General features: G+C 33.2%; 2 protein-coding genes across 2 annotated transcripts in view; both read left to right on the plus strand.

The window, feature by feature from the left end:
- Positions 1 to 1,715: 1,715 nt before the first annotated feature.
- LOC102600235 (germin-like protein subfamily 1 member 17) lies at positions 1,716 to 2,564 on the plus strand. The gene is made up of 2 exons (XM_006345415.2): positions 1,716 to 1,842; positions 1,957 to 2,564. The coding sequence occupies exons 1-2, from the start codon at positions 1,716 to 1,718 to the stop codon at positions 2,505 to 2,507; spliced, it is 678 nt and encodes a 225-aa protein (XP_006345477.1). The 3' UTR covers positions 2,508 to 2,564.
- Positions 2,565 to 4,861: 2,297 nt separating this feature from the next.
- LOC102600901 (germin-like protein subfamily 1 member 17) overlaps positions 4,862 to 11,103 on the plus strand; it is a 16,492-nt gene continuing 10,250 nt past the window's right edge. Inside the window, exon 1 of the mRNA XM_015307843.1 lies at positions 4,862 to 5,006. Coding sequence (XP_015163329.1) covers positions 4,880 to 5,006 — 127 coding nt within the window. The 5' untranslated portion in view covers positions 4,862 to 4,879. The remainder of the gene's footprint in view (positions 5,007 to 11,103) is intronic.

The raw sequence follows: 11,103 nt of genomic DNA on the forward strand, positions 1-11,103 counted from the left end.
CCACCCCCACTGGGCACATATTTGCCCTTATTTTTCAACTTAACCAACAAAATTATTATTCAAAAAAATGAAGAAGGGCCTTAAATTTCATCCACCTTTCGGCTCCCAAATACTCTTGATGTCAACATTTTGGTTTAAAAAATAGCCTCGATATTAATCTTTTGGCTCATATTTGCCCTTAATTTTAATAGTTCTAGTAAAGTAAAGTAATTGAATATTTGTTTATTATGTTGCCTAATCTAATTGGTCTAAATTTAAACTCTTGTCAAATAAATAATAAAAATCACATATGCTTCATACTTTGACCTGGTTATGCTTGAAAAATAGTATTAAAAAGATTATTAATTTCATGTTATCTTCCTATTGACTTATTTTATATCAACCCCCAATTTATTATAACTAAACTCATAACTGAAAATCCGATTAAAATTCATACTCACCACGTCTGATTGTTCATCTAATTTTGTTATTAATATAAAATTTTCTATCAGTTATCCAATTATCTTGTTCATTCTCATTTTTTTTTTTAATCTCTTATTTGTAATCAAGATATCAGTGACTCATACTTAAAATGAACTTATGCATGTGTTCTTGTTCTTTTAATTTGTATTATTATCATGGTGGGATAGGAGAAAAGATAATTTTCATTCTTTTATTTTAAATTTTGGGTACACACAAAAATAAAAATACGTACACAATTGCTTAATTAAATAATTTTCTATTGAATTAATCGTTTTTATAGGGATAAGACACAAATATCCCCCTAAACTATGACCGAGTTAAGGTCTTATTACCCCTCAAACCCATTTTCTTTTTGTAATTTCTTACACCTTTTTGGCTTGCGTGGCCTCCAAATATCTCCCACACGGTTCAAGTAAGTGAGAGTCACAGAGTGTGCCACATAAGCCAAAAGGGGTAAACAATTACAAAAAGAATAAGTCTGGGGTAATAGAACTTTAGTTTAGTTAAAAATGTGTCTTTGTAATTTCGGTCATAATCTAGAAGGGTACTTATGCCTTATATTCCATTTTTATATGAATGTCATCATTATTTTCCTCCTTTCTTATCCTTTGTTTTGTCATAAGTTGAAAAAAAAAACTGAAATTTAAAATGTTGGACAAAATCAAAGAAGAAAAGAAAATTAAAAGAGAGGAAGTGAATGGGGAGGAGGAGGTGAGGGTAGAGAGTATATGGCTAACTTTTATTTTTATTTTACTATAGAACCCAAATTTAGGCCAATCACATGAGTATATGTTAAGTAATTTCAAATTATTTAATGTGGAATGACCTAAAATGCCCTAAACTATGAAATTTTGAACAATATTTTTCCTCCATCTACATTGTGAGTGTGGACCATTAGAAATGGAAAAAAAGTGGTTGAAGAAAGGAATACAGACTATCTATTTATACAAGGAGAAGATAAATTTATGTATGCTAACTAACCTGACTAGCTACTGCGGTTATACAGCTGGCAACGATGCGATAAAATATCTAACTAACTCATAACTAACTTGGAGATGTGACTAACTATAATTTCAATAATATATATTAATTGGTTCATGTGGAACTCTATTCTAGCCCGGCCTAATACACATGAATCTCGATGCTGAACTTTCAATAACTTTTGTTTGTTTCTTTGTATAAGTAGTCACACCTTTCGGGTTGTTTGGAAAAAATCATAACAAATACAACAAAATCAAACCTTTGCTATAATAATGAGCATGTGGTGGTTTATAACAACTTTAGCCATTACTGCTTTCATTTGTAATTCCCCTGTTTATGCTTATGATAACAACCCTCTACAGGACATATGTGTTGCTGTTAACGACTCTCAGGCTGCAGGTTAATCGTCCTTCTATAATAATACTTATTTGTTTCGGAATGAGGCATAGTTTTTGTATATATGTTGTATAATCTGAATAATATGCTTAACTTTATTTTGTTTCCCCTGCGCAGTTTTCGTGAATGGAAAGATTTGCAAAGACCCAAAGTTTGCAACAGCAAATGATTTCTTTGCTTCAGGTCTTAATGTTAGTGGCATTGTGGTTCCCGCGATTGGTGGTGCTGCAAAGTTTGTGGATGTAGACAACATGCCTGGACTTAACACTCTTGGTATTTCTACTGGTCGTGTTGACTTGGATCCTCAACGTATTGTTCCATTTCACATACACCCTCGAGCTACTGAGCTGATAACTGTCCTGGAGGGTATTTTTTATGTAGGATTTCTTCTTCCTGATCCCGCAAACTTCTTTAAGAGTCGTCTCATCTCCAAAATCTTGTATCCTGGCGATGTGTTTGTGAACCCAATAGGTCTTATTCACTTCCAGTATAATGTGGGAAAGAAAAAAGCTGTTTATCTTGCTGCTTTCAACAGTCAAAAACCTGAACTTATCATTATTCCTAATTCAATCTTTGCTTCAAATCCACCCATTATGGACGACGTTCTTTCCCAAGGATTCCAACTTAGTAAGACACAGATTGCAGAACTTCGAAGGAAATTCTCTTAGGCTATATTATATGTCAATAAAAATATGATTTCTGAAAGTTGTTTGCAGTGCACCAACGTCTTATGAAAGCATTGGAATAATACTTTACTCCTAATAAATAAAGTGGCAATGAATGTAACTATAATCTTTCTTCGCAATATATACTAATGAATAAGCTCTATGTTGGCCTTGGGCCTTGGCCAATACCTTGTGTAATCTGAGAGTGAAATTGACATGCTTAATAACTATATATAATCAACAACTTGAATTAATTGAGATAGAGAAATGGAAAGACTGGTAAAAATGAGTTTGCTGTCATGAGGGATCAACAGAAATGGATAATGCCTAATAAACAATGATAGGATCTTTCATCAATTCCAGGGATATAGAACGGTGAAAATCATCTGGTATTACGGCCTTATGAGATGTTGCCTCTGTGGATGCTTATCCTACAAGTTGAGGACTTCTTCTTCAAAGAAAAATTGATCTCCTAATTCTCAAACAACATTAAGTCCTTAATTTTCCTCGGTATCATTGACGCTTTCTCTATCCTCCCCTCTGGATCTTCACTAGTATAGCAGTGGCCATTTCATGAAAAGCATATGATTCTTCTGTGATATCATCCGTTCCAGTCAGCTATAATTTCTCTGTTGGGGTTTATTTGCCCTGATTTCTTACCATAAATAAGTTTTCCTTTTAGGAAAAGGTTTTAATATTTTACTAGTCCTTTTCTTGTAGGAAAGGTTCTAGGATTCTATAAATATAGGCTTGTTCCTTCTAACTTAATCAGCATTCACAATGTAATCTTAAGGGCTTTGAGAGTTTTGGTTAGGGGGAGAATTTGTGGGTCACAAGCTTGATACGTTATCACTTGTGTGAACCTCCCATGTATTCCGAGTGAATTGGATTGAGGTTATTTCTCTCTATATTTTGTACTCTCATATTTATAGTGGATTGCTCATCTCCTTTGTGGACGTAGGTCGATTGACCGAACCACATTAAATCTTTGTGTCTTTGTATATTTCTTGTTTGTCTTCTTACTCATGGTCTTTCGAGGTTTGCTTTGCTAGCTTCCGCATTACACCTGCTTATTTCGGTCCTAACATTCTCAATCAACCACCTTAGGATAACTGGATGTATATCATCATCGTTTCCCTTAGTGTAAGCGACAATAATACTAACACAATATACAGACTCATATCAAGTACTCTAAAGTTGTGATGGTTTCCCTGGAAAGGACATACATTTTATTAGTTGATTCAGATGATTTCCTGGAGTTCCAACAGTATAAGTTCGAGCTCTAAGACACAATTCTGGAGTATCACTTGTAAAAGTTGAAAAACTTATATACATGTACTATAATGTAATGAATCATTTCCTTTCCTGTTCAGTATTTTCAATCCAAGTTGAAATAGGATAAGCCACAAGCACCACTAGGCTCGATCGACGGTTGAACATCAGTAGGATCCGATATTCATTCCTTACTCAGATAAGAAGATAACAGTCTCAATCTAGTGGCATGGTCCATAGAAAGCCTTTGTTGATCCAAAGGTTTTTTTTTTTGTTACAATAAATGTTTCTCTGTTCACTTGCAACACTTACTACTTTAAAGTTGAAAACTAGATTTTATGCAAATTGCACACTGGTATAGGTGTCCCGGGCTAATAATCTACAAAGAAAGGAGAGGAAATGACATATCAATCTAAGATCCTACTCCTCTTAGAAAGGGGAGGAAAGGTCCAAAATTGCCCTTGTGGTTCGCGAAAACGTTTGATTTTGTCCTCTGTTAAAGCTTAGGTCCATTGTGCCCCCGCTGTTATCACACGGACACACATTTGCCCTTATTTTCAGCTTAGCTAACAAAATTACAAAAAAGGGATTTGAAAACTTTTAAAACGATAAAAAAAGAGAGAAGTTTTAAAATTCTCCGGGTGATTATTGTGGGTGAAGACATTGAAGAGGGTGAAGATCTAGGAATGGTTTCAAGTTCGGCAGTGCTTGTAAGTTATACCGTTTGTTGAAACGAAAGTATGGAGTAATTTCAATGTATATTATCCAAAGAAGACAATGATTTAAATACAGGTAAAGAAAAGACTAACTAAGGTAACTAAATATCTAAATCCCTAAGAATCAACTAGAATATTATATACAAGGAAACATATAACTTTGTGATTCTCTAACACTCCCCATCAAGCTGGAGCATAGATCAATATCTATGGGAAAAATCTGTGAATCTCTACATAATTTGCTGACACCACATACACTTACCAAATTTACTCGATGCTGAATTTTCAGTACCTTTTGTTTTTTTCTTAGGATAAATAGTCACACCTGTCTGGTTGTTTGAAAAAAAAACATAACAAATCCAAAGAAAACAGAACTTTGCTATAACAATGAGCATGTGGTGGTTCCTAACAACTTTAGTCATTACTGCTTTCATTTGTAATTCCCCTTCTTATGCTTATGATAACAACCCTCTACAGGACATATGTGTTGCTGTTAATGACTCTAAGGCTGCAGGTAATTAGTCATCCTTCTATTTTTTTGTTTGGGAATGAGGCGTAGTTTTTGTATAATCTGAATAATATGCTTAACTTTATTTTATTTCCCCTGTGCAGTTTTCGTGAATGGAAAGATTTGCAAAGACCCAAAGTTTGCAACACCAAATGATTTCTTTGCTTCAGGTCTTAATGTTAGTGGCACTGCAGTGCCTGGGTCTGGTGCTGCTGCTAAGTTTTTGACTGTCGACAACATACCTGGACTTAACACTCTTGGTATTTCTATTGGTCGTATTGACTTGGAACCTCAAGGTCTTGCACCACTTCACACGCACCCTCGAGCTACTGAGCTGATAACTATCCTGGAGGGTATTCTGTACGTGGGATTTCTTGTCCCTGATCCCGCAAACTTCTTTAAGAGTCATCTATTCTCCAAAATCTTGTAGCCTGGCAATGTGTTTGTGTTCCCAATAGGTCTTATTCACTTCCAGTATAATGTGGGAAACAAAAAAGCTATTTATCTCGCTGCTTTCAACAGTTAAAATCCTGGATTTGTCATTATTCCTAATTCAATCTTTGCTTCAAATCCACCCATTCCAGACGATGTTCTTACCCAAGGCTTCCAACTTAGTAAGACACAGACTGCAGAACTTCGAAAGAAATTCTCTTAGGCTATACAATATGCACTAAAACTGTGATTCTGTGTTTTTTTCTGAAAGTTGTTTGCAGCACATTAGCTGAGCACAAACGTCTTATGAAAGCGTTGGAATAATACTTTAGTCCAAATAAAATCAAGTGACAATGTATGTAACTATAATGTTTCTTTGCAGTATATACTAATGAATAAGCACCTTGTGTAATATACTTGATAGTTATATATAATTTCTGAAATAAATCAACAACTTGATTAATCAAGTGATGCACATGTGTTATGTTACAAATTCACCTGGATCCAAATTGGTACCTCTCTTTATATGTTTGAGTCAGGGTACATTAATTAGATGTACATATTGAAACTTGAAACAATCATTTCCTGCATCTGAAAAAAAATCCCTATGGAATAAGACATTTGTTTCAGGAAGCAATTCATCTGAAACCAGTAACTTTTATCCGTGCATTCACCCTGCCACCATTCAATTAGTAGAGAAAAAATACTTTTAGAACTGATCATCAGTCAACGTTAGTAGGGTCTAATAATCATTCTTTACGCAAATCGGAAGGTGATAGTCTCCATCTAGCTAGCGGCATGGTCCAGAACAAGCATTTATTGATTCAAGGATTTTTTGTTTTTATTACAAGAAGCGCTTCTTTGTCTGCTCGCAACACTGACTTGAAAATTAGATTTCATGCAAATTGCATTCCAAGCTTTTGATATAGGTGTCCCGTGGCTAATAATCTACGAAGGGAGGAGGGAGGAATGCCATATCAATTAAAGATCATACTTGGAAAGGGGAGAACAAATCATTTTTCCAAATTTTCATTTTGTTTTAAGGCCCCATTATAGGCACAACACATAAATTTGACCTTTAACCTGAGCTCATTTCACACTGATGCATACCAACTTTTGATGTGCACAAGTAGACATTTAAGTTTGTATAAAGTTGAACTAGTAGAGACATGACATAATACACGTAGGACACCATTTATGACAGAAATTGTCATGTAGGATGTGTGTATATGTTCAACCTTATACAAGTTTAAGTGTCTACTTGTGCACACTCAAAGTTGGAGGATATATATGTAAAATGAGGCTAAGTTAAATGACATTTTTATGTATTATGCCCCATTACATATATTAGGGAAAAGATCCAAAATTGCCCTGGTGGTTTGCAAAAAGGTTTGATTTTGCCCTCTGTTAAAGCTTAAGTCCATTGTGGCCGTGCTGTTAATAAATGGGCACATATTTGCCCTTATTTTTCAACTTAATCAACAAAATTATTAAAAAGGATTAAATCATCATATATATATATATTCAACATTAGTTTAATTTTTTTTATTAAAACTTAATTAGACCAAATATACATGGTTAGGTGTTAGAGTTTATCATTTCTTAATGAGGCTTTAATTGTTATCCTTGAGCTTCTTCCGTTTACACTCATTCCAACATTAGTTTAATGCTTCACACTTAAAGTTATGATTAAGTCAGAACATGACCATTCACTATTTGTTTAGTTATTAAGATTGATTCTACCTTTCATCTTCCGCATTAATAATTTTCTCTTAAAACCTTTTCTTATTCTTTACATTGCAATACTCTATAAAAGTTTACAAGTTGTCTTTGCCCTATTATTCTATTTGTGTTCTATCGGTCAGAAATTCTCCCTTTTCAGGTATATCTATGATTTATATGTATCTATATGTGGTTTAAATCTCATTCTTGAGATGGTATATGTTATTTAATATTAAAAAATAATTATCTTTTAAATTTTCCCAATGAAAGATTTAGTAATGTACAATACACTTTTCACTTAATGTTATAAACATAGAGATTAATTGTTTTATATGTATATACTTCCATGCATATTGTCAGAGAGTAATTCCTTTAATACTTTGTTAATTTTATTCGGTTAGAAATTTAATTTATTATCTACTTGCATATTGCAATTTGGTGTAGAAGTTTTTAGATTAAATGACTTTTTAATCGTCTTTAAACTGAAAGAGTAGATCATATTTGCGTAAGAAAAAGTTCAAATGAAATTCAAATAAAAATATCAATTTATCAATTTTTGTTCCCCATATATAGCTTTTATTGACGGGATGCTAGGTATTCGAACAACCTCTCTTTGTAAAGAAAGAAATGTTCTCTATCTTTGTTATGACAAATGTTATAGGCTTAGACTTTGATCTTCATCTTCAATTATTATTACATACTCCCTCCGGCCTCCGTCCCTTTTTATATGTCACATTTTTACTTTGCACTTGCATTAAGAAATGATGTAACTTTACACTTCTACCCTTATTTAATGTTTTCTTAAGTCAACTTTATTAATATATGACAAGATTAATTAACTGCTCTATCAAGGGTATAATAGGCAAAATATGGTAATTTATGCATAAATTTTAAAAATGACAAGTATTGTACGTGATCCAGCTACTTATAGAAAGGGATGGCATATAAAAAGGGATGGAGGGAGTACAATTTATAATTAACTTGCTATAATGGGCATACTACTTGCGTTATTATATATTAATAACTTAGCGATACATTCTTCTTTCTTTAGGTCATTTTTGGAAATGCTTAAAGTAAAAAATGATGTTAATGTAAAAAATTGTGTCGCAAATCAATAACATAATAAGTTTATACAAAAAAACACCAAGAACTAGAGAGATATCAATATCTACAATAAAAGTTTTGATCATGATAAAGAAATTGAAACATCGAAGTAGAATATATACAATTAAAAATAACATCTATAAGAAAGTATTTGGTACAATATAATTATATCACATATTTACACCTAATAATATTACTAATGAACTCATTTTATACCGTGCATATCTAACTAAATTATATGAGTACACTTTTCAAGTTTAGATGACATTGAATAATCCACTCAATTTTTTTTACTATTCGCATGTAAGTCTTTTCACATTAAATTTTCTATTTATCATCATACACATATTTTAATATTATCTTTATCTTTATCTATATATATATATACTAATTTACACCTGACATAACACTTATTAGAGACATGTTTTGATTATCTAGATTGTTATAAAAAAATATTACCAATTAGATTAGGATACACGTGCGTGGCATGTGGCTAGAAACTAGTTTTAAAAAATGGAGATGGGCCTAAATGCCTCTCAACTATTTGAATTGGTACAAATTTACCTTCCATCCACCTTTCGGGCCCTAAACCAGTGGCAGAGCCAAGACTTTCATCAAGGGTGTTCATACTTTAGAACAAGTAAAACAACAAACCTTGTTGGTCAAATTATAAAGATTGGAGCGTCACTTTTGTTCTCTTAAAAAAGAAACTAATTTTTTAAAAAACAAAATGCCTTAGTTTGGGCTCAAACCTAGGCCCTTGAGAGTCGACTTTGAGCAACCTTAACCATTGAGCTATCTTTCTTTAGTTTGTCAAAATTGGTCAACAATTAGTTTATATCCAAAAATATCAATATTTAACATATATACTTGTAAAAAAATTCCGACGAAGGTTGTTCATCTGACCACTCATGCTAAGGTGTATCTCCGCCCCTGCCCTAAACACCCTTGATGTAAATGTTTTGGCTCAAAAAATACTCTCGGTATTTGTATCACCCCGTAGCTAGAAAGAACTAGAAAGAAGTTAAAAAGTGGAAATAGTCATTTTTGGAAAGAATATAAAAATCTGAAAAATTTGTTAAGCAAGTTAAGTTGAATTTTTGATCAACTTCAAAAGACTATAAATTCTAGCTCAGTTAGGTGTGTTTCCAGATATCGTAGGAAAGATCTTGGAATAATCTTTCCAACGCCGCTAAGTTTACGCGATTCTGAGTTCGTATGAGTGATATATAACCAATTGATGTTTGGCTGTTCAAATAAGGAAAGTCCAATCCGGATTTTGAAAGGGTAGTTTGGTCTTTTCCTTAATCAAATAATTTTATTTGTTTTAGTGAATTAATTAAGGGTCAAAACTGAATTTGGTCAGTTTAGAAAATTGAAAACCTACGCTAGGGCTTGGAGAAAGGAGAAAATGCAAGATTCGTGAAGAACGTTCAAATTTGATTGTGGATTTCGCAAAGGATTCAATCCTACGAGGTATGTGAGTTCACATAGCATTGGGTTCATTCACCCACGCGCCAAATATGTTTATTTCAATATGATTTTCGTCCTAAAAGATTGAGACTTTGATGTTCTTGAGTTGTATTCTTGAATTGCTTTCGTTCTTGAATTTGGGATGAGATTGAGGAGTTCTTGAGAGTTTAAGATTGATTTTAGAGTTGTTTTGAGTTAGATTCTTGTGTACATTCACTAGGTATCTGAATCTAAAGAGGTATGGAGAAAAAAATCGAATCTAGGCAAATTGGGGCTAAAAAACGAAGAAGGAAAAGTCGGGCAAATCTGGGTACCAGGTCCGCGTCGCGGACCTGTTCCTCAGGATTGTCAAAATTTTCTCCACGTCGCGGAGTGGTCACAGATTTGTTTCCAGACAGTGATTTCTTGATCTTTTCTCATGTTTAACTATATAAAAACACTCCTAAACATCATGAGATCTTTCCTATCACAAATCACAATCCTTGAATCCATAATTCAATTCAATGATTAGTTAAGAGTCAAATCAAGAGAAGTTAAGAGCCTAGTCAAGAGAATTTCATAGAGTCTTCCAAAAGTCTTTTACAAATGTTTTAACTTTGTTTTAAGACTTGAGTTTTGAGTTGAGTAAAGAGTAAAGATTGAAGTTCATTTCTTCAAAAAGAGTATATCGGGACTATGTATTCTCAAAGAGTAAATAGTTTCAAATTTAAGCAAGAAAGGAAGCTTTGATTTTCAAAAGAGCCTTTGAGCTAGTTTTTCAGTAAAGAGCCTTTGAACTAGTTTTTCAGTAAAGAACCTTTGAGCTAGTTTTTTAGTAAAGAGCCTTTGAGCTAGTTTTTTTTCCAGTAAAGAGTAAATGCTTTCACAATTAAGCAAGAGAGGAAACTTTAATTTCCAAGATAGCCTTTGAGCTAAGTTTTTGAGCAATATCACAGAAAGAAGTATGCTTTTTAAAACATAAGAGCTAGTATCAAATTTTGGGAGCAGTATTGAGCACCGATATGGGGGAGAGTTCAGACAACTCACAACCCCCATAAACTATGTAGCCACCATGGGTATAGGACGGCGCTGGCAGCGTGAGGTAAAACGTTGTATTATCACGATAGCTCTTAAGTGATGGTTGTCGGTTAGAGAAACTCCCACATTAGTATTTTGTATTCTTATATACACAGAGTTAATTGTATTTTTATATACATTCAGAGTTTATATTGTATCTTTACAAACATACATAGTTATTATTGTATTTCTAAATACACAGAGTTGAAACCATGTTTTAAAGCTTTTTTTATTTACTGCATTTATTTACACTGCTTTATATTGAAATCAGTTGAGTTGAGTTGAGCCAGGTAAGTTCTTCAGATTCCTTTCAAGC

This window comes from Solanum tuberosum, unplaced genomic scaffold, assembly GCF_000226075.1.
Source record: "Solanum tuberosum cultivar DM 1-3 516 R44 unplaced genomic scaffold, SolTub_3.0 scf00068, whole genome shotgun sequence".
NCBI lineage: Eukaryota > Viridiplantae > Streptophyta > Magnoliopsida > Solanales > Solanaceae > Solanum > Solanum tuberosum.

Excerpts from the sequence above, each read along its gene's own strand:
- LOC102600235 (XM_006345415.2), top strand. The coding sequence starts at position 1,716 with ATGAGCATGTGGTGGTTTATAACAACTTTAGCCATTACTGCTTTCATT. Across the intron at positions 1,843-1,956 it reads TAACGACTCTCAGGCTGCAG|TTTTCGTGAATGGAAAGATT; the intron begins GTTAATCGTCCT and ends TCCCCTGCGCAG.